The 24,078-nt window shown below is 42.6% G+C and overlaps 1 protein-coding gene across 1 annotated transcript in view; it reads left to right on the plus strand.

The window, feature by feature from the left end:
* Positions 1-23,292, plus strand: part of RUNX3 (RUNX family transcription factor 3) — a 96,285-nt gene extending 72,993 nt beyond the window's left edge. The window contains 1 exon segment of the mRNA XM_032228069.1: positions 21,731-23,292. Within this exon segment, the coding sequence (XP_032083960.1) occupies positions 21,731-22,251 (521 nt within the window). The 3' untranslated portion in view covers positions 22,252-23,292.
* Positions 23,293-24,078: the final 786 nt, after the last annotated feature.

Below are 24,078 nucleotides of genomic sequence, written 5' to 3' on the forward strand. Positions count from 1 at the left end.
GTGGATGTGGCTTGGTGGATGTGACAGGAGTAGGATACTGCAAAATCCCTATTCCCTCCCAATCAGCTGGGACTTGGGAGGCAGAGAATAGATGGGGTGTAGCCAACCAGAGGTGGTATTTACCGGTTCTCCAAACTATTCAAAATATTCACTACCAGTTCTCCACCTTTGTCCTGGATTTCAACTCCCAGAATCCCCAGCATGGCTGGCTGGGTAATATTGGGAGTTGAAGTCCACGAGTCTTAAAGTTGTCAAGTTTGGAAACCCCTGGTCTAGTGTAGTCCCACTCCAAGCATAAAACCAGGAGAACTATTGGCCTTTCAAGACTTCCTCTCCAATTTTCAGACTTATAAGCACATCTGGAATATTGAATGCATGTTTTGAGAGCTGTGGTGATCAGGGTCTGTTCATTTGCAAAAAGGCCATGGAGGCATAAATGCTCAGAAATTTTTTAAAAAGGCCCTTTGATACCCATGGCACTAGTTGAGAACCTAGACTTCACATCTGGCCAACAGATTGTGCAGGCAGGTAGACATAGGTCAGCTGATCACAGGTTCATAGGTCATTTGATTTCAGGTGCACACATTATGCAGGTCACTTTACTTTCGATTTTAAATACTTGACAAAGGTTGGTCTATGTAGGTAACAGAACAACAGACTTCCAAGTGACCTTAGAGGTCTTCTAGTACAACCCATTGCACAAATAGGAAACCCTATACTATTTCAGATGAATGGCTGTCCAATCTCTTCTTTAAAACCTCCAGTTTTGGAGCATTCACAACTTCTGGGAGCAAGTTGTTCCACTGGTGAATTGTTCTCACTGTCAGGAAATTTCTGCTTAGTGCTAGGTTCGTTCTCTCCTTGATTACTTTCCATTCATTGCTTCTTGTCCTGCTTTCAGGTGCTTTGGAGAATAAGTTGACTCCAGGGGTGGGTTTCCATCAGTGTTGCTACTGGTTCGCTTCACGTGAGCTTGCACAGTTCACTGTAAATTGTTCTGTGCATGCGCAAAGAACAATAAAAAGTACTAAAAACCATGCCGGCAATGGTAGCAGAGACCAGAGAACCGGTTCGGGGGCATGGCCAGCCTGGATCATTGCCTGTTCTGCAACCCATGCGTACCAGTAGGAACCCACTTCTGGTTGACTCCCTCTTCTTTGTGGCAGCCCTTATATTTTGGAACCCTGGTAAATTCCCCATTTGTGATAACCTTTAGATTTTGGAACCCTGATATGCCTACAATTTGTGCAAATTGGCAGTTTCCACCTCTCTTTTGGCCTTCCTTCCTCTCATTTATGAATGATATATACATGTCCATCCTGATCACAACAATTCTTGATGACTATACATGTTTACATATAGGGGGAATGGGTGTTCTAAAGCAAGCAGGCATTATTTTAATTATTTCAAATGGGCAGCTTATGAGTCAAAGGCAATCAAATGCAATTTCGGGATATTAACTCAAATTTAGAGTATTTTTCAGATGTGATGTTGCTGCTGAGATTATTTATAAAGTCTCTTCAACATTCTGAGTGCTGCTGCATGGATATTAAAAGATTAAGCTAATCCCTGCCCACAGGCTGACAATATAGTAGACACAAAACAAAAATGGAAAGAAGCAGAAAAAGAAAAGGTCTTGAAAAACTTGTTGCTTTAGAGCAGAGGCCCCCAAACTTGGCAACTTTTTGTGGACTTCAACTCCCAGAATTCTCCAGCCAGCTGGCTGGAGAATTCTAGGAATTGAAGTCCACAAGTCTTAAAGTTGCCAAGTTTGAAGACCTCTGCTTTAGAGAAGGACAGGAAAGAACCCAGAAGTGGGTTTCTACTGGCATTACTGCCAATTCAGTGTGGGTGTGATTTGCGTGCGCATTGCATGCATGCGCAGTTGCCTATTAATAGGTCTGTGCATGCACAGAACATTAAAAATGTAAAAAAAACATGTTGCAGCAACTGGGGAACTGGTTTGGGGGCGTGGCCAGCCTGCCGTCCCTTATCAGTTCAGTGACCCAGTCGCCATTTCCACTATCGGTTCGCCCGAACCTGTGTGAACTGGTAGCAACCCACCTCTGAAAGAACTTTATCCTATACAAAGTGTTGTCTGTAATTTTTGTAAACACTCTGATTAAGAGCAATCTTTATTTATACAACAAGCTTATTAATCAGGTGAAATCTTTTTAAATGATTGTATTTAATCAATTGAAGATTGCATCTGGGCTGGGAAGTCAGATTTTATCCTGGAGGAACATTATAGGAAAAAAAAAGAGCAGAAAAGGGGTTTGGGAGGGAAAAAACAGAGGGAAAAGAAGAGGGGAAGTCAGCATAAACATTTACGCATGGGTGTTAAATCCCCCTCCTGTTTATCCTGTCAGTCAATGTAACTTAGTCCAGAAAAGCAGACAGCTGTTTTAGGAATGTATGAATGGATGGCGCTGATCTGCCTCATTGTCTCATGGATGAATATTTGAGGGCTTGCACAAATATTTGGGTGGAGGCTAATCAAGGAGAGAAGCAACCGAGAACTAAGGAGAAATTTCCTGACAGTTACTATAATTAATCAGTGGAACGAGTTGCCTCCAGAAGTTGTGAATGATCCAACACTGGAAGTTTTTAAGAAGATGTTGGATAACCATTTGTCTGAAGTGGTGTAGGGTTTCCTGCCTAAGCAGGGGGTTGGACTAGAAGACCTCCAAGGTGCCTTCCAACTCTGCTATTCTATTCTATTCTATTTCTATCTGAGAAAGGAGTGATGGAAGCTTATAAGGAATGCAGGTGATTTCCCTCTGGGAACCAAAGGGCTCTGCTAAAATATTGCCTTTGTTCCTTAATGCCAGTGAGGTTGCTTCAGATTGCTCATAGTGCAGGCTTTGATCTAGAACTGCAAAACATGGAGGTCCATTGCCCAGGTAGCCCCTCTGCTGTGGTATTTCCAAGTGATCAATTATGCATTGCCCAAATATGTATGTTTGAATATATTGAGCTCCAATACTAAAACATATCAAAAGCCTATGATATAATAAACCATGGAAATTGCAGTGATGGTATAACCATGGAAAATTTGTAGCTCAGGCTTGAATTATCGAGTCCTTGGTGCTCTCTCAGCTTAGTGCTTTCCTTGCAAACATTTCATTACCAAACTAGGCAACATCATCAGGGCACTGATGAAGTTACCTAGTTCAGGTAATGAAATGTCTGCAAGGAAACCACCGAGCTCAGAGAGTGCCAAGGACCCCTTAACATACCCAATTTAGCAATTCCCATAATTATTTCGGAAGCACCATCATGAAATCTCATGGGTTGATAGAGCATCTCTACAGTTGGTGGGAGAGTAAACTCACCTGCTTATCTTTTGATGTATACATGTTTTGAAAGTGTCCTCACCCACTGTGACAACTATTTTATGAATGGGAAAGCCCACAGCTCATGACACCCCAATTTCCAGACCTTCTCACCAGCCCAAAATGAGGTCAACACATGATCTAGATTTTCTCCAAAGAAAAGGGCTGTTAGCCTTGATGGCAGTGGGAATTCTTCTGAAGGCCATCGGTTTGGGAGACTAGTTGTCCAGTCAGTTGTCCACTGTAAGAATAGACTGCTAGACTGGACATGATCCAATCCAGCCTAGGGCTGCTAGCGCTTTTTATGAAATAAAAAAATGGCAGCCTTTTATTTAAAAGGGGGGGAAGCAGTTTGGAAAGCTGTGCAGTGCGGAATTCCTGTTCGGTGCTGCTGAGTATGGGGAGCCCCCAAAGCATTGGATGATATTAACCAGGGCAGTGACCTCTGGTTCAACACACATTCTTCACTTCCCAGCTCCCTGATCCAAAGTGTTGCCATTTCCGTTGATAGATTGGGTCCAAAACGCAGCATGTGCCGGTGCCATACTTGCTCTCACAATGGCTAAATTCTTACTTCTAAATGAGTGTATTCAGTTAAGGCAGCAGCTGGTGCGATTTCCAGAAGAAAATAAACATTTCCTTCAAATATTTTGATTGGCAGCAAGACAAGCCAAATACTTGCCCTCCAAATTGCCAAGAAAGAAATACAGGAATGTGCAAAATCCAGAAATATAAATCGGGCCATAGTAAATTTTTCAGAAGGAAGCAATAAACGTCTGTGGCTTTTCTAAAAATAAAAAAAACCTGTTATGATTGAACTGGTAGATTTTGCTCATGGTTTAGGTTGGGCTAGGAGGATGGGGCAGAACAGAAGAGAGATAGTCATCTCCAGCTGCAAATGGAATGAAAAACCAGAAAAATAGTAGCTGCCATGAGATTTTACCCTTCAGGTAAGACCCACCCTGAAGAATGAAAAAGCGGCATCAGGCAATATATCATAACAGATCATAACAGAGTGGGAAGGGGTCTTGGAGGTCTTCTAGTCCAACTCCCCGCTCAAGCAGGAAACTCTGTACAAATTTAGACAAATTGTTGTCCAATCTCTTCTTAAAAGCCTCCAGTGTTGGAGCACCCACAACTTCTGGAGGCAAGTTGTTCCACTGGTTAATTGTTCTCACTATCAAGAAATTTCTCCTTAGTTCTAGATTGCGTCTGTCCTAAATTAATTTCCATCATTGCTTCTTGTCTTGGCTCCTAGTGCTTTGGAAAATAGGTTGACCCCCGCTCTGCTTTCTGGCAGCCCCTGAAATATTAGAACCCTGCTATCATGTCATCCCTTGTTCTTCTTTTCACTATGGCCATGCCCAGTTGCTGCAACTGTTCTTTGTAAGTTTTTAAGATTTAAGCCACCCTCTGAAAGAGTCCATGTCAATCTGGATGTCGTCCCTGAAATGGATTGCTTCTTTCCTGCCTTGCTTTGGCCTTCTCAGAGGTATCTGGTTGGCCACAGGGAGACAATGATCTAGACAGGACAGGACAGGACAGGACAGGACAGGACAGGACAGACAGACAGACAGACAGACAGACGGTTATCCAATATCTTCTTAAAAATTTCCAGTGTTGGAGCATTCACAACTACTGGAGGCAACTTTGTTCCACTGATTAATTGTTCTAACTGTCAGTGAATTTCTCCTTAGTTCTAGGTTGCTTCTCTCCTTGATTAGTTTCCACCCATTGCTTCTTGTCCTGCTTTCAGGTGCCTTGGGGAATAGTTTGACTCCCTCTTCTTTGTGGCAATTCCTGAGATATTGGAACACAGCTATCATGTCTCCCCTAGTCCTTCTTTTCATTAAACTAGACATACCCAGTTTCTGCAACCGTCCTTCATATGTTTTAGCCTCCAGTCCCCTAATCCTCTTTGTTGTTCTTCTCTGAACTCTTTCTAGAGTCTCCACATCTTTTTTACATCGTGGCGACCATCGTGGCGAACAGCTATGAAAATATTTGATTTGGTGATTTCACGCTCTAAAGCAATCCATTCAACTCTCTCTAGATCAAACCAGCTTTTCCATTTGGACCAACCCTTGAGAACAAATTGTACTATAGACGTCTCTGAGTCAGTCAGAGAACTGGGAAGAGGTTTGGCTCAAGCGGGAAATTGATTTGAAAATCGATTGACAAAATCAAATCAATCTCATAGTTTGATCTGATGGTTGTTCCATACTAAATCATTGGCTTGAAAACAGATGGGAGTCCACTCACACATAACTCTACCCCCCAAAATTGTGGTCCAGTTTATCAGGTGCTGGAAAAGTTTAGTTTCTGTCAAACTCTTCTTTTTTGATGTAACCATAGAGGAAAGCTATTAAAATGCAGAGGAAATATATTAACTGAATTCAATGTAAGTTATAGTCAAATGAAAATAAAACCCAGCTTTTTGTAGTTCTGCTCTGTTCAGACTTCCAGTTTTGCCCACTTTTGGTCAAGCTCACTTCTAGTCCTCCTTTCAAAGTCTGGAATAACTTCATCCCTGAAAGATGAAATCCTTCCGATGAAAGCATTAAGCCTAGGCCAAAGTCTCTTTTTGCAACTTTCCATACAGGCAGTCCTAATGTCAGGGCTCCAAGTGACAACCCCACCGAAAGAAGACCCCGAGCCTTGAGGTTCCTCAAAGTTCCATTTTATTAGAGATGACATATTCTGGAAGCTTTCAGATTCGGATTTTCCCCACCCAAATGAAAGTCCAAGTCCTGCTCAGCACCCACATGTCCATCACACAGTCTAATCAATGCACCGTCCAAACTGGAGATGCCTCCCAGCCACACCATTGCAGCTGCAGGGCAAGACGTCCTTGAATCTCTGAGAATAATGTTATTTTGACTATACGTTACCCATACTCCATATAATCCCCCCTCCCATTTTCCCAGGCCTGAAGGCCCAATGCAAAAGTTGGCTCCCAGGTCTGACACCTTGACTTACAACCATTCGTTTAGTGACTTATGACTGTTTTCCACACATATGACTCCTGCACCTTGGCAACTGGCTCATATTTATGACCATTCATTCCAGTGTCCTGGAGCCAGGCAATCAACTTTGACCACCTTCTGACCAGCAAAGTCAATGAGGAAGCCAGATTCACTTAACAACTGTGTTACTATTTTAACAACTGCAATGATTCACTTAACAACTGGGGCAAGAAAGGTAATAAAATACGGAGAGAGAGAGAGAGAGAGAGAGAGAGAGAGAGAGAGCGCACCATCTTTCCCCATTAATGGCTTATAACTCCTTCATAACATCACCCAACCATTGTGGAAATGATATAAATCTGTCCTCATTTCTGTTATTCTTACATAACAACAGTTGGATAACTCTAGAAGACGCCTTTAAGTCACCAGAATGGAAATGGCTGCAGTACAAGTAGTCCTCGACATACCGCCACAATTTTGCCCAAAATCCATGTTGCTAAGTGAGAAATGTGTGAGTTTAAGTGAGTTTGACCACTTTTCTTGCCACATTGGTTAAGTGAATCCCTGCAGCTAAGTTAGTAACATACTGCTTGTTAAGTGAAACTGGCTTCCTCATTGACTTTGCTTGTCGCAAGGCTGCTACAGTGGTGGGTTATGACCAGAACGCGCCAGTATGGGCATACCGGTGCCTGCCGGGAGCACTGGGTACCGTTCTGGTACGGTGCTCTGGAGGGCCCGTCTGCCCGCGCTCATTACCGGTATTTGAGGTTTTTGAGGCTTCTGCGCATGGAGCATACGGTGCCTGCGCAACACTCCGCCGAGCAACTGGAGTGTCATGGGCGGTAAGTATGCATGTGCGTGCTGTGTGCATTCATGTGGTGGACGCCCAGCCCCGTTGCCCTGTATTGGTTGCAATGGGACCTGGAACCCACCACTGGGCTGCTAAGGGTGACCGCGTGACTAAATATGAACCAGTTGCCAAGCATCAAGGAGAGAAGAAACCTAGAACTAAGGGGAAATTTCCCGATAATTAGAACAATTGATCAGTGGAGCCATTTGCATCCAGAAGTTGTGAATGCTCCAACACTGGAAGTCTTTAGGAAGAGATTGAGTGGCCATTTGTTTGAAACGGTATATGGTTTTCTACCTGAACCAGGGGCCGTTGGACTAGAAGACCTCCAAGGTCCCTTCTTCTGTTATTCTGTTTTCCGAATGTAAATCACATGACCATGGGGATGCTGCAACAGTCATAAGTGTGAAAAATGGTCAGAAGTCACTTTTTTTCAGTCCTGTCGTAACTTCGAACCATCGTTAAACGAACTGTTGTAAGTTGAGGACTGTCTGTATCTCCACCATCGCTCACCCACGATTTCCACTCCCCCCCACTTCAGTGTGCAATCCCACAGCCAAACCTGGTAAAATCTCCAGTCCCAAAACATCTGGATTCTGTAAACGTGGATGGAATAACTTCAAGCCGTCCTTTTTAGATTTTGCTTGCTTCTTTTCTCTCCACTTGTTTCCCTTCCATGGGCTTTTTTGGGGTTTGCTGATTTGATGCCATATTTTAATTTTAATCAATGGAATCCTTATCTTCTTCGGGTGGCTGGAAGCATGGTGGTATCGTTCCGTAGCCAATCGAGGCAGAGGCAACCTGTTAGGGTAAATTAAAGAAAGTTTGCCAATTGCAACAGAGGATTGTCTATGCTCTTCTTGGCTTCCAGGAGCATTTTTGCTTGGCTGAGCATCGGCCAAAAGCACTTATGAATGAGCTGAGTCCTCTTTTTTTAAAAAAAAAGTTCCGATGCACGCAACACGAGGAACAGATTATGTTTTCTTCCGGATAATATCTTGTTTATATATTATTAGCTCATGGTCAGATGATGATGAGATGATGGAGTGGTAGTGGGGGGGGGAGGGGTTGGTCTTTCTAAAGAAGTTGCAGACACAGCCAAAGAACTGGGCTCTTAAGGGTGGTCATCCCTTTTATAAACATAATGGCATAAACATTAACCAACCGTATTTAGATTTCTTCTTTAATGAGGCCTATGGAAGCATCTCTTTTAGGAAAGAGTTACTGTATTTTTCGGAGTATAAGACAAACCTTCCCCACCCCCAAAAAAGAACGTGGAAATGTTGGTGCGTCTTATACACCAAATACAGCCATTTTTGGCCTCCCAAGCCCCGCCCAAGCATCCCATTTTTGCAAAAAAATGAGCTGTTTTTCACAAAAATAGAGGCGTTTTTGCCTTCCCTCAGCCCCCAGAAGCACTCTGCAAGCTTCAGCAGGGCTGGGGGAAGGTAAAAATGCCCCTGTTTTTGCGAAAAATGGCCCGTTTTCCACCTGATTTTTGCACAAAAAAAAAAAAAAGAGGGGGGGGAGGCGTTTTTGTCTTCTCCCAGTCCTGCTGAAGCCTGCAGAGTGCTTCTTGGGGCCAGGGAGGATAAGACCTTTTTTCCTTACTTACCTCTTCGAAATCTTGGTGCTTCTAATACATTGGTGCGTCTTATAGTCCAAAAAACATGGTATCTGTAGGGGGAAGGAGGCAGGAATGTGAACAAAATCAGAGGGGGGGGTGATGGTGGTTACAAATGTGGATTCAAATCTCCTTTTTTACATATATTGGGGGGGGGTCTGCATGTGGAGGAGCTGGGGAAAGAGGAACTGAAGCATGTGCGTGTCATGCTGGACAAAGCATATTAAAATATTCACGACCCTCATTTCTAATTCTGAAATGTTGGCAGACATGACAAAACCAAGCATTTTTTTCCATTTGTGACAGACTTTGGGCCCTGTTGCATTCTCCTTTTACAGCATATGTACTCTCTCTGCGTCATTCTCTCCCGCCCCTCTCCCTCCCTTTCCCTTCTCCCCCTCCTCTTTCCCTTAAAATCATCTTAAAAATTAAACCAAACAAAATTGTGATAACAATAGCAATAGCACTTAAGACGTACAGTATATGCTGCCCCACTATATTTTTTAATATAGTGTAAAAACTAATGTGCATTGCTGGTCTTTGACCGTAATAAAGATTTTACTTACTTATTATATGCTGCCCCATAAAGCTTTACAGCCCACCATGTCAGTATATTTATTGCCCTCAACAATCTGAGACCTCATTTTACTGGCCTTGGAAGGATTTAAAGCTGAACCAAACATGGTCAGAATCAATCTCCTGACTGTGGGCAGAGTTTTAGACAGCAACCCAGGTAGTCCTTGACTTACAACCACAACTGAGCCCAAAATTTCTGTGGCTAAGCGAGTCAGTTGCTAAGTGAATTTTGCCCCTTTTTACGAACTTTCTTGTCCCAGTTGTTAAGCAAATCGGTGCAGTTCTTAAGTTAGCAACCCAGTTGTTAAGTGAATCTGGCTTCTCCATTGACTTTGCTTGGCAGAATGTCGCAAAAAGGGATCATGTGACCTTGGGACACAACAGCGGTCATAAGTATGAACCAGTTGCCAAGCATCTCAATGTTGATCACATGATCATGGGGCTACTGCCAAGGTCGTAACTGTGAAAAACGGTCGTAAACCACTTTTTCTCAGTGCCGTTGTAACTTTGAACTGTCACTAAATCAAATGTTATAAGTCGAGGACTACTTGAATATCCAAATAGTCATGATGACAACTGAGATTATATTTGGGTTTGTGGAAATACCATCCCAAGGAAACATAAACTGAGACCTGAAAGAGACACCTACAATAATAGAAAAGAAAGAGAGAGAGGAGGAGGAGAGAAAGAAAGGAAGATAGGGGAAAGAAGAAAGAAGTAAGGAGAGGAGGATGGAAGGGAGAGGAAGAGAAGGAGAGAAGGGTAGGAAGGGGAAGAGGAAGAGTAGGAGTAGGAGAAAGGGAAGGGAAGAAGGGAGGGGACGGAGAGGAGGAAGGAAGAAAGTAGAGAAGGGAGGGAGGGAGAAAAGGGAGAGAGGAGGAGAGGAGGAAAGGAAGATAGGGGAAAGAAGAAAGAAGCAAGGAGAGGAGGATGGAAGGGAGAGGAAGAGAAGAAGAGAGGGTAGGAAGGGGAAGAGGAAAAGCAGGAGTAGGAGAAAGGTAAGGGAAGAAGGGAGGAGGAGGAAGGAAGAAAATAGAGAAGGGAGGGAGGGAGAAAAGAAAGGGAAAATAAGGTGGTGCTACAACAGGCGGAAGGGATTGTAAATAAAGCAACCCAAACTACGTATATATTATAACCTATTAAATGAAATAATAAATGTATAAGAATGACAAATGTAAAGAATAACAATTATGTGAATGTATACTTAAAATGGTATGTAAGAGAATAAAAAAAAATTAAAAATCTTTTTTAAAAAAAGATGACAACTGCAATTACATCATAGAAGCCACTGTAGAAGTTGGCAAAGTCCACATTTGTTGACCGCACGATGTATGTGGTAAGAAACCCAGCATGTTGTGTGACCAGTCCAACAGCAGCAACACAAGTTTAGTTAGTGCTGAGTCACCACAATACACACTAGCAAGCTGATCATTCCATCAAGTGAGATGTCCAGATTGTACCATCTTCCTTCAGCTTTCCTGGCTTGACAGGCCTGCAGTGATATCAAAAGGGAGAACCTCTGGGGGTTGGGTCAACATTTTTCACAAGCAGCAAAATGAAACAAACAAGGCTGCGCTCTAACCCAGCAGTCACCAACTGGGGGTCCACAAGAAAATTTTGGTAGCCTGTAGAAAAATTATTTGCATTTTTTATATTGCACTAGATCAGAGGTTCTCAAACTACGCCCTCTGGGATGGATACGTGCAATGAAGACTTGTGTTGCTGCAGAGAGTCTCCCCCTTCGGGAGACTTGGGGTCTGCTTCAGCCTCCTGGTGCAGGGCTTTGGGCGAAGGCTGGAGGGAAGCACCGCTGGTGACAAAGAGCCGGAGGGCCTTGTTCCAGTGGGACTCCATCATGGCCTGGAACTGGCTGACCATCTCAGCCCTCTGAGCCTCCAGGTGCCTGTGCCTGGCCTTGCACTCCCACAGGTCTTCCCTCTGTTTGGATAGCCTATGCTCGTAGTCCTCAGTGAGGTGCTTCTGCTGAGCCTCCTTCTCAGTCAGATCCAATTTGAACTGAGCCAGCTGTTTTGCCAACTCTTTCTCATGGTGGCTGCTTAGCTCCAACATCTGCTTCCTGTTGGGGCCCTAAGGAGCCCGGGAGGGGAGGGGAGGGGAGGAGTGGCGAATAGAGGCTGGCAAAGCACCCCTCGACGTGAGTGACATCAAATTGGCCACGCCCACCCAGTCACATGACCACCTAGCCACATCCACCCAGCCAGTCATTAGGCAGATCGTATTAGTGGTCTGTGGGATTTAAAATTATGAATATAGTGGTCCCTGAGACCCAAAGGTTTGGGGACCCTGGTCTAACTTGTAAATGACTTTGGCAATTCTGAGAAGGAGAGCTGCTTGGAGCCCCGTTTCCCCTTTCTATTTTTTTTTAAACCCCTAGAGGAGAGGGGTATACTTTTGGCATTTGGCATAACGCGCCTCTCTTTGTTTTGTTATGCATCACAAGCTGCTAGTAATTAGCGCATTTCCACTGTTGCTTTTATATTCTCAATGGGCAGCCCTTTGCCAAGCCTGGCAAGCTCCAACCCATAAAATCTGGCCTCTCCAGAAACTTTTTTTTGGGAAGGCATTAGAGAAGATGAGAAAAGGGGGAATGTGCCCTAAGCGCTGAGCTTTTCGTTTGAATTTGCTCTTTGTGGACTATTATTTATGGCCATGTGAAACGTAAGGAAGGAAGGGGAGTCCTCCCTCCGCTCCATTCGAACTGGCTGGGTAGCGCATGGCGCCTGCCTGCCTGCCTGCCGTTTATCTCGAGATATTCATCTTCTGACGGTCTCACAGCCAGTGTCAGCCTAGAATACATTGGCACGATCCAGCAGGAACATGAATGAATCAGCGCAAACTCTCAGGCACGCTTTGGGCTGGAGCAGGACAAAAGAGACGGAGAGAGAGCAGAGTTGGTCACAAGCAGTTGGGCAGCTCAATCTGAAACTGCTCCTGCTACTACAGGGAAGGGATGTTTGCAGGGGAGACAGAAAACGATAAATTACCCCGTCGGCTGGGATCCAGGTGAAGGGTTGCCCGTGTACCTGACATAAGAAGCAATGCTTCTTTTTTTTCTTTTTTTTGCCTCTGAGGAAAATAATTGTTGGAACGTGTTGGACGCAACACATGAAGACTTTCTTCCCAAGCCTCCATTTGAGAGCTAATTTTCGTTTCATTTTTAGTTTAGAAATTGTTTTAAAAGACCCAAGGGCCAAACAAGAAGTAATTCCATAGCTGGATTTCCAAATGTCTCCAAATAATTGGTTACATCTCATTTGCTGCCTACTGTAGAAGAGAAAGAAGAAAGGCCGGGGGGGGGGGGGGGGGGAGAATGGGGTTATGGTTTAAGGAAGAGTCTGTAATGGAATGGAAGAATGGGTAGAAAATCTTTGATTTGGTGCCAAGCATCTCAATGGCAGACAAAATAACAAAACAAAACATCTTGGCTTTGGGTGATTTATTTCCTAGCTTACTTAAGATATTTCTTTTACATGGAAATATTGGGACATTCCTTGTGTCTAGTCAGAGAATTGGTCTGTTGACTTGAATATCTATTTGGAAGTGCCTGGGATTAACGACGTAAGGTGAGGAACAGTGTTGAAACTCCTAGCACAATGTATAAAACTACTCCAGATCATAGATTGGGTTGAAAAATTGCAATGACAATGGTGGAACTAGAGAAAAAGCAAAATCAAGAGAAGAAGAAAACAATTTCAGTTGCATTTTACAGGCCCTTTGAGTGATTCAACCTTCAGCCTAGATGGAAAGGATTTTCAGAATTTATTTGGATCAATTTGGATAAACCAGCCACCCATTTATCCCCATCCACAAAAGGATTTTTTAAAACCCGAAAAGCCCTTTGGGATTCATTATTACAAGCACAGGTAGTCCTCCGTTTACCGCCACAATTGAGCCCAAAATTTATGTTGCTGAGTGAGACATTTGTTAAGTGAGTTTTGCCCCATTTTATGAACTTTCTTGCCATGGTTGTTAAGCGAATCACAGCAGTTGTTAAATTAGTAACACAGTTGTTAAGTGGATCTGGATTCCCTGTTGACTTTGCTTGTCAGAAGATCGCTAAAAATGATCACATGATCCCTAGATACTGCAACTGTCATAAGTATGAATCACTTGCCAAGCATTTGAATTTTGATTACATAACCAAGGGGATGCTGCAATGGTCGTAACTGTGAAAAAGATTGTAAGTCACTTTTTTCAGTGATGTTGTAACTTTGAATGGCCACTAAGTGAACTCTTGTAAGTCAAGGACTACCTGTAGTTCTCCACTTACAACCATTCATTTAATGACTATTCAAAATTACAACGGCACTGAAAATAGTGACCTACAGCTGGTCCTTGCACTTACAACTACAGTATTACAGCGTTTCCATGGTCACATGATCAGAATTCAGTTGCTTGGCAACCGCATGTGTTTCACCATGGCTGCAGCATCCTGGGGTCACATGATCATTATTTGCAACCGTCCTAGTTGGCTTCAACAAGCAAAATCAATGGGGGGAAATCTGGATTTGGTTAACAACAATGCACGTCACTTAACTATTGCAATAATTCACTTAACCACCGTGACAAAAACAGGTCATAAAATCAGATGTGATTCACTTCGCAACCATCTTGCTTAGTAATGGAAATGCTGGTTCCAACTGTAAATTGAGGCTTAGCTTTAATTGGAATTAAAGAGGATCTCGCCATCTTCTTGGCTGAAGTAGATAAAACATGGTTGTGTCCTCAGAAAGGATTAAACCCACTGGGTTTTTTTTCCCCCAGATGATGCTCCATCCACCATCTTGGTAGTTTTGGCCCACCCATGCTTAAGATGCCAGCACTTCTGGCGCTCCTGCAGATTTGGGAAGAAAGGCCAAAATTAGTCCAGCTGTTTTTCCTTTCTTGCCAAGGAAGCAGCAATTGTCCAGGAAAAAAACCTTCATTTTCCTCATTCGTTTTTCCTTTTTCTCTGAGTCAAAAAACAACAACAACCCTTACCCTAGAACAGTGTTTCACAACCTTGGCGACTTTAAGTCCTGTGGACTTCAACTCCCAGAATCCCCCAGCCAGCACAGCTGCCCTAGAAATAACATGACCTAGACTAAGCAAGCTTTCAACTGGGTGTTTATCCACTCCATCCCTCAAGCTTTTCTCAGTACAGACCACCCAGACCTGGCGGGGTCTCCAGACTTCCTCCATGTCATGGCCCCCTTTGAGTGTGCCAAAGCAGAGCTATAGGACTCACTGCTGTGTTGTCTGTGGGCAGCCTTGGAGAACTGCTAAACACTTTTGTTCCAGGTTTATAATTGGACTGGCAGAAATCTAGGGGAGATGTTAACCTACTGCTGCAAATCCTCCACCCCACTGTTGTGGCCCACCAGCAGCCAGTGGAGCTGGTGGGAGACTTAGACAGTGAGGAGGATGGGGAGGAACATGGGCCAGTCCTGGAGTCTGGGGAAGGCTCTAATGGGTGCTCTGCGTTGGAGGCAGAGGCCAGGGCCGTCTGACAGTTACCAGGTGCCTTCGGAGTGGGAGATCAGTGGGGCAGAAGAACAGCTGGAGCCTGTTCCCGATGTGCGCATGAGCAGAGCTGCCAGGAGAAGGGAACAGCTAAGGAATAAGGGCCGATTCAGGAGTAAAGACACAGGTGGACGGTGAATGGCCCCTCCCATAGGGAATAAAGAGTAGCAAAACGGGAGGGGAGTTTGCAGGAGACAATTAGTTCAATTCATTAGGGTGAAAATCTGTTCCTGACTTCTTGCCAAGTAATTGCTGCTACAGCGTGGTGTTTAGAAGATATCAGCCTGACTTCCTGGGAGGAGCCTGCTGGTGGTGGCAGCAAAAAATCAGCTGCCTCCGAATTCCTGGCTACGTACCTGTTTAGAGGATCTTCCATCTGACGTCTTATCAGGTTTTCTTATCCTTCAGGCAAGAAGGAAAGAAGAAACTGTTTTGCTGGCAAATGCTCTTCGATTTTTGCAGCTTTTGTGCTTGCAGGGAAAGGGGGGCTAGCCCAAGGCAGAACGGCTGTCCGTGCTGGGAACTTCAAACTGCCTTGTGCAGGACAAAGTAGGTCTCTCCCACTCTGCTCTAAGCTTTGTTTGATTTATTCTTATCACGAGCTGGATCCGTTTACTGTGGACAATAATTGCTTATCAACATTTTAGCTTCTTTTCCTTTTCTCCTCCGAAAAATTATTTACTCAGAGGCTTCTAAAATGGCGCCGAGCAGGCTGGCCTCTCCGGTAATAACGAACACTTTTTGCTAACTCTCACAAAAATTCAAAACAAAAGAGATTGCTTATCACTTGTTTTGGTTTCACAATAGAAGAATTTTACTCCTTCATTAACCTTGCTTATTTGGAAGTTAAATGGTGATGAATCTGTTGAATGGTCTTGTTACAATGTTTACTCACTGAAAGTTTTGCCAAGCCTTAAACTTCAAAATAAAAGCCTCTTTACTTAAAGCTGCAAACTCAGGCAATAGAGTTTTATTAATTGCAGGCAGATAAATTTTGAAATGGCTTCAAAACCAAATATTAACTTGAAGTTGTCACCCTCTACTTCCAGGGGCACATCCTCAGTGCCTGGCACAAAGCTGCAGCCTCCGCTTCCTACACCCCCTGCTGGGGATGTGTTAACGAAAGAATTTTTCCTGAGTAATCTAAGCGAGGCTCTCAATGCACAGACAATTAAAATGGAAGATAAGTTTAGAGATAATAGAGAGGTGGTAAAGCAGGAGAGAAAAGAGGAAATGAAAGAAATGAAAGAAGAAATTAAAAGTGAAATAAATGGACTTAAACAGGAGCTGTATGAGAAATTTGATGCTAAGATTGATAAAATTAGAGATGACGTGCTGAGTCTTGTAACTGTATTAACAGAACATATTTCTGGAGTGGAAGATACTCTAGAGGTTCTTAATGATGCCAATGCTAACTTGACATTGAAAACAGAGGTGGTGGAACAAAAAGTGGAAAAAGCTGAAAAAGAAATTATTATGATACAGTACCGACAAATGGAGTTCGCATTAAGAGTAAGGGGGCTGCGTGAGGAGAAACAGGAGAACCTGAAACAGATCCTATCGGAAGCCTTTGACCGCCTGATGGGAAGACCAGGGACCAATCAAGACTGGCGAATTGACAAAGCTTACCGCGTTAACTCCTGGCTGGCAAAGCAGAAGCAGCTTCCTCGAGACATCGTTATATATTTTACTACAAGAGAGTTTAGAAATATGGTACTGCAAGCATCTTATAATACTAAGCTTCAAATTGGCGGTCAAGACCTGGCTGTTTTGAAAGAGATACCACCTCAAATGTTAAGAGCCAGGAGGGACTACACTTTTTTGGTCGAAGAACTCAGAAATCGTCAGATACAGTATAGATGGGATGCACCATTTGGCATCATATTTACATTTGATAAGCAAAGATACCGCCTCAACTCTGTATGGAAAGCCCAAGATTTTTATTATAATATATTGAAGGCCGGACACCCTGCACCATCTGGACCTAGAGAAAGACCACAAGAAGGACAGGATAGACAGCAAACTACACAACCACCAGACAAGATGGAGCATCTCTCTTCTCTAGAAGTGCAAGGTGCTATGGAACCAAGACCTAGCCGCATGACTACTAGACGTATGGAGAAACAAGCTAAAAAGCAACAGCATCAACAATCATCGGCCATCGATCAAGGATCTACAACAACAAACCTGGAAGCAATGGGAGGAGCTAGACCTAAGGTTAAACAGGCTGTGCAGGAAGCTCTAAAAATGCTTCAACCAACCAAAGATGACAACTAAGATTTTAACATGGAATGTCAACGGACTGAACTCTCCACAGAAGAGGAAGAAAATATTTCATTATCTCAAACAGTTTAAGAACGATGTAATTTGTTTGCAAGAAACTCATATCAAGTCAACTGATCAAAAATATTTGATCAACTCAAAACTTGGTCAACATTTTGCAGCTTCTGCTATGGAAAAGAAGAATGGTATAGTTGTATACTTAAGAAAAGATATGAAAGCTGAATTAATAGAAGCAGATCCCTTCGGAAGATATATTGCTTTAGACTTAATCTTAGAAGGGAAAAAGACATTACTTTTGGGAATTTATGCTCCCAATCAACAGCAAGATAGATTCTATAGAAATCTTCATGCTAAATTAGTACAGTGGGACTATAGCTCCTGTATACTATTGGGTGACTGGAATGGAGTGATAGATACTAAGAGAGATAAGAAGATTTCCCGCCTAAATACCAAGATGCGAGCAAAGTTACCCAAATCTTTCTTTGACATTATGGATGATTTGAATTGAGAGACATTTGGCGAGAAAGAAATGCAGAGGAATATGACTTCACTTTCTTCTCGGACAGGCATCAATCCCTTTCAAGGATTGATTTTATCCTAACCACTAATGATTTGCTTTCTAGGGTCAAGAAAACAAAGATTGCAGCTAGGGTCCTTTCGGACCACAACCCAGTTTGGATGGAGTTGGGAAGGGTAGTGCAGGCAAGAAGGTCTTGGAGATTGAATGAAAACTTATTTAGATATGAAAAGTATATTAATGATTGTAAAAAATTACTATCTGAATATTTTGTTTTGAATATGAATAAGGGTACATCTATGGAATTTGTATGGGACGCAAGCAAGCGTATATGAGAGGAGTTTTGATGAATATAAATAAAACACATAGAAATAAGCAAGGGTTAAAACGAACAGAACTGGAAGAGGAAATTAAGAGAAAAGAGCTGGAGTTAACAATGAACCCAGATGATACAAAGGTTAAGGAAGCTATTAACATATTAAAATCTCAATTTGACATGTTGATCTCTGACCAGGTGGCTACTAATCTATTATATGCAAAACACAATACTTTTGTAATGCAAACAAACCTGGCAGATGGTTAGCTTATCAGATTAGGAAAAAAAGGAAAACTCGAAATATATCTAAACTGATTTACAGAGGGAAGGAGGTGTTTCAACAGGAAGAGATTCAAAAGGCTTTCTGGGAATTTTTTACAGAACTGTATAAAGGGGATAAAATTAATGGTTTAGACATAGATAAATATTTAGACAAAGAGAAAATACCTTCAGTTAGAGAAGAACACAGGCAAAAATTGAATCAACCAATAACCTCGGGGGAAATCCTGCAGGTAATTAAGCAATTAAAGTCAGGGAAAGCACCAGGTACAGATGGCTTGACAGCGGTTTACTATAAAAACTTACAGTTAGAAATGGTAGAACCTCTTAGAGAATTATTTAATATGATTCAAACGGAAGGTAAAGTCCCTCCATCTTGGAAGACAGCGTTTATATCTTTGATACCCAAAGAAGATCAGGATACTACTCAACCCAAAAATTATAGACCTATTTCATTACTGAATGTAGATTATAAAATTTTTACTAAAATATTAGCAAATAGGTTAATGTTGGTCACTCAACAATTGATACATACAGACCAAACAGGTTTTATACAAGGGAGACAGATGAAAAGTAATGTTAGATTAATTATTAATGCATTAGAATATTTGGGAAAGAACAACCAGATCCCTGCTGCGTTTATATTTTTGGATGCTGAGAAGGCCTTTGATCGAGTTAACTGGCAATTTCTGTTGATGATATTGCAAAAAATGCAGATAGGAGATAATTTTTTACAGTCAATTAAAGCAATATACCAACAGCAAACAGCACAAATCATAGTCAATGGAAGTCTAACAGACTCTTTTCAAATTGGAAAAGGTACAAGACAGGGCTGTCCTTTGTCCCCATTATTGTTTATTATAACTTTGGAAGTATTGTTGAATAAAATACGGGGCTTGGATGGTTTAAAAGGGATCAAGATTAGGCAGCAAGAATATAGAGTCCGCGCTTTTGCGGATGATTTGGTTATAATATTGGAACAACCGCAGGAATCCAGTATGGTTTTAATGAATATGATTAATCAATATGGTCAAGTGTCGGGCTTTAAAATAAACTTAGGAAAAACCAAAATATTAGCTATAAATATGAATATTAAACAAAAGGAAGAATTAGGAGTGATGCTAGGATGTGAGGTAGTTAAAAAAGTCAAATATCTTGGAGTTAACATTTTAACTTCAAATGGGAAATTATATAAGCATAATTATGAACCACTTTGGCATAGCATACAGACAGAGATGAAAAAATGGGAGAAATTGCACCTATCTTTGCTGGGTAGGATAGCGGCAGTGAAAATGAACATTCTACCAAAATTTTTATTTCTCTTCCAAATGTTACCTATACTAAAAAAAGATGCGAACCTTTTAGAATGGCAGAAGGGTATTAACAAATTTGTGTGGGCAGGAAAGAAGCCGAGGGTAAAGATGAAAATAATGCAAGATGCACGTGAGAGAGGAGGATTGAAACTACCTAATTTAAAACTATATTATGATGCAGTGGCATTATCTGTAATTAGTGATTGGATTCACTTAACCAATGATAGAATATTGAACATTGAGGGACACGATCTGCTATTTGGTTGGCATGCTTACCTGTTATTCAACAAAAAATTGGATAAGAACTTTAAAAGTCACATTTTAAGAAATGCTTTATTGCGGGTCTGGAAGAAATACCAATATAAATTAAATGACAAGATACCCATGTGGGCAATTCCTAGACACGCAATTGAAAATATGAATACAGCACAAAAACAGGACAGAATTACTTACAGACAGCTTCTTACCTCGGAAAGGGGGGTATTACAATTAAAATCTTTAGAGGTATTAAAAGAGGAGAAGGTAGTTCAAACATGGTTCCAGTATGGGCAATTACAGGCTAGGTGGAAAATAGATCAAAAAATTGGTTTTATTCAAGTTGAGGATAACCTGTTTAAACAAATAAGAGATCAAAGCTTAATGCATATAAAGAGGATATATAATGTATTAATACAGATGGATTCAGAAACAGAATTAGTTAAAGATTGTATGATAAAATGGGCTCAAAATATTGAGGAACCAATAATGTTGGATACATGGGAAAGAATCTGGGTAAGAAATGTGAAATTTACACAAGCTCAAAATCTGAGAGAAAATTTTTACAAGATGTTCTATAGATGGCATTTAGATCCTAAAAAGTTGGCTTCTATGTATCCGAATGTACAGCCTAAATGTTGGAGGTGTGGTTCTCTCGATGCTACATATTATCATATATGGTGGACTTGCCAAAAGGTTAAGGCATTTTGGATAAAAATATGGTGGGTCATGCAAAATGTTTTTAAAAGAAGGATAAAGTTTAGTCCTCAGTTATTTTTACTAGGTATATGTACTGACTTTACAGTGGTAGAGACCAATTTGACTTTGCACCTGATAACTGCAGCAAGACTGTTGGTGGCGCAATATTGGAAGAAGGAAGACTTGCCTACAATCCAAGAATGGACATTGAAAGTAACAAACTTAGCTGAAATGGCTAAAATATCGGCATATCTCAAAGATCATTCAAATGAGAGATATAAACGAGACTGGAAAAAATGGATTGACTATATACAAAATAAATACGGGACTAAGAAATTCCAGTTAGCCTATGCTTAAGATCAGAAATGATTTAAACTGTTAAAAGTTAGTTCAGTAAGAAGAAGCTAAGGTCAATCTAGAATGTCATTAATTTCTTTATTTCCTTTTTCTCAATAGATTTTAGACTGTGTTAGTTAAAAATCCATACCGGGTACGGGTTCTGGGAAGTCGGGGGGGGGGAGGAGGAGGGGGGGTGGGGGGGTGGAGGGAGGGAGGGGTACACACAACAAAAAAAATTGTACTTCAATGTTTTAATGATTGACAAATGACATATTTGTGTTTTTTTTAAAGAAAAATAAAAAAGTTCTGTTTAAAAAAAAAAAAAAAAAAAAAAGATATCAGCCTGGAAGCTCTCCAAGCCTGATAAAGTTCTGTAGTTGTGAAACCTCATGAAAGACTGTTTGCCGGGACTTTGCTGGAGAGGAATTCCCTTTAGCAATAGCAATAGCAATAGCAGTAGACTTATATACCGCTTCATAGGCCTTTCAGCCCTCTCTAAGCGGTTTACAGAGAGTCAGCATATTGCCCCCAACAATCTGGGTCCTCATTTTACCCACCTCGGAAGGATGGAAGGCTGAGTCAACCCTGAGCCGGTGAGATTTGAACCGCTGAACTGCTGATCTAGCAGTAGCCTGCAGTGCTGCATTTAACCACTGCGCCACCTTGGCTCTTTAACCTAAATAAAAGAGGTTTTATCTGGATGAGGAGTCTGCTTCATGATCTTGGGACGCCTAGGTCACAATGCCAATAGTGTTGTTCTGTGTTCCCTGAAACAGATGCCATTTGCTGCCAAAGAAATCCAAAATAACAGCTTCTTCTTTTCTCCCCTCCCCCTTTCTCTCCTTCCAAAATTAGGTACCTCTGAACTCAGCCCATTCTCCGATCCACGGCAGTTTGACCGGTCCTTCTCTGCTCTACCAGGCCTCACCGAAACCCGGTTTCCAGACCCAAGAATGCATTATCCTGGTGCCATGCCTGCGGCCTTCCCTTACACAGCGACACCATCAGCCACAGGAATTGGTGGCCTCAGTATGACCAGCATGCCAACGGCCACTCGGTTCCACCACACCTACCTTCCCCCACCATACCCCAGCTCCACCCAAAACCAGAGTGGACCCTTCCAGACCAATCCTTCCCCTTACCACTTGTACTATGGTGCCTCCTCTGGGTCATACCAGTTCTCCATGGTGGCAGGGGGAGAGCGCTCTCCAACCCGGATGCTGCCATCTTGTCCTGCCACGGCAGGAAACAACTTGATCAATCCCAGTCTCGCCAGTCAGGCTGATGGCGTGGAAGCAGACGGTAGCCATAGTAACTCACCGACAACCATGACAACCACTGGGAGGTTAGACGAAGCTGTCTGGAGGCCATATTGAAAACGCACTGAAGGCCCAAGCCCTGTTCTTCACAAATTGGTTGTTCAAAGGAGAAAAGAACCAAAACAGAGCTGCAACTGGCGATCCTGTCCTCTCCACCCCCAAAGTGGCCTTGGCATCCCCAATGAGATCGCTCTTGTCCAAAACCTATGATAATAAGAAATGAAACAAGCACAGGAAGGCTAGAGAGAGCATGAATTTGGATACATTTTACAACCAATCTTCATAGGCTCTTCTTAACCAATGGTCTTCGGCAGCCTTTCCCCAACTTGGGACATCCAGATGGATTGGGACTACTTGGAGTTGTTACCTGAAAACACCTTGGCAGCTGTCGGCCATGAAAGACTGTCTGTTGCGTCCAGAACAGGCAAAAGAATGGGTAGAAACTCTACTTGGTTGTAGCAAAATGGCCAAACACAAAAAGCTCTGGATCAGCCTTTCCAACTTGGTGTCTCCCACAGATAATACCTTCCAGTATCCCCAGCCAGCTTGGAGATTATGGGAAGTGTAATCCAAGCACATCCAGAGAGCATCTGGTTAGAGAAGGTTATCCTTAGCAATCATCTCAAAGGCCAAGCAGTGTTTCAAATGAATGGATGGGTGGATGGATGGACGCATGATGGATCAAAGGGTCTCAATTAATGGAGCTGATGGCAGAGGTCTATGAATCCAGGTCAGGCTGAAGTTAGGATCAGAATGTTTCCCCATTTTGCACTGCACACACTTTCTCCTCTCTAAGAGGACATAAGAGCAAAAAGATCAGGGCAGGAGACAAAGGTTTGGTGACAGAATGGGAATCCAACGGATCCTATCCATAGAACATGTGAAAAGATTCTGCTATTTCAGTCCCGTGAAAAAAAAATATACAACTGTGATTTCCTTCCCTGGGATTCACTTGGGTCAGAATTCTCTTTCTGAATTTCAGCTGAAGCATTTGGGATGTCCCACTTTTTCCCATTAAGAGGTTGAGGTGGCTTTTTAAACCCTCATTCTGATATCCCCAGGTAAAGATGGCCAGGTGAGGTCATCAGTGGTGGGTTGCAGGTGGTATGCCCCGATACAGGCGTACATGTGCCTGCCCGGAGCACCGGGCACCATTCCAGTATGGTGCTCCGGAGGGTCCACCCCCCCACACCTGTGCTCCTTACCTGTCTTTAAACTCTTCGGAGCTTCCGCGCACAGCACGTACAGTGCCTGCACGATGCTCTGCCAAGCAGCTGGAGTGTTTCAGAGGCTTGCAAAGGCATCATTGAAGGGTAAGATAATGGCCATCCGTCCCAGAGACAGAGAGTGGATCCATTCAGTGGTCGTATTCAGCCGGTTCAGACTGGTTTGGGTGACCTGGTAGTGGCGACCTGGTGCTATGCAATCCTATTTAGCTACCTTTTCCAAGCCGCGCAAATGTAAAGTGCATGCACGGAAGGCATGTATGCAAGTGAAGCAAGCATGCACGCACATGCACTGACATTTTTGGTGTAGGGTGAACCAGTGGTAAAATTATGTGAAACCCACCTCTGGATCCATTCTTTCCTTCTCTTTCTAGCTACTTATGGATTTGTAACCCATTGATAGCTACTTCTCCAACCACAGCCATAAATCCGCCTTCTTGCTGAGAAAGTAAATCTCATCCAGCTGAGATAAGTATTGGGAGGACTCCAAATGTCAGCCTCTTCCACGAAAGACCTTGGTAGCTAAGATCTGCCCAAAAGCTGCTCTTAAGGAGGAAAAAACAAATCTTCTACTCACTCAGTCGTGGGTTCACACAGCCAACTTAAAGAGATAACTTACAAACCTAGGAGCTTCCAATGGCACAGTCTCACAGACATT

The sequence above is a fragment of the Thamnophis elegans genome, chromosome 12 (genome assembly GCF_009769535.1).
Source record: "Thamnophis elegans isolate rThaEle1 chromosome 12, rThaEle1.pri, whole genome shotgun sequence".
NCBI lineage: Eukaryota > Metazoa > Chordata > Lepidosauria > Squamata > Colubridae > Thamnophis > Thamnophis elegans.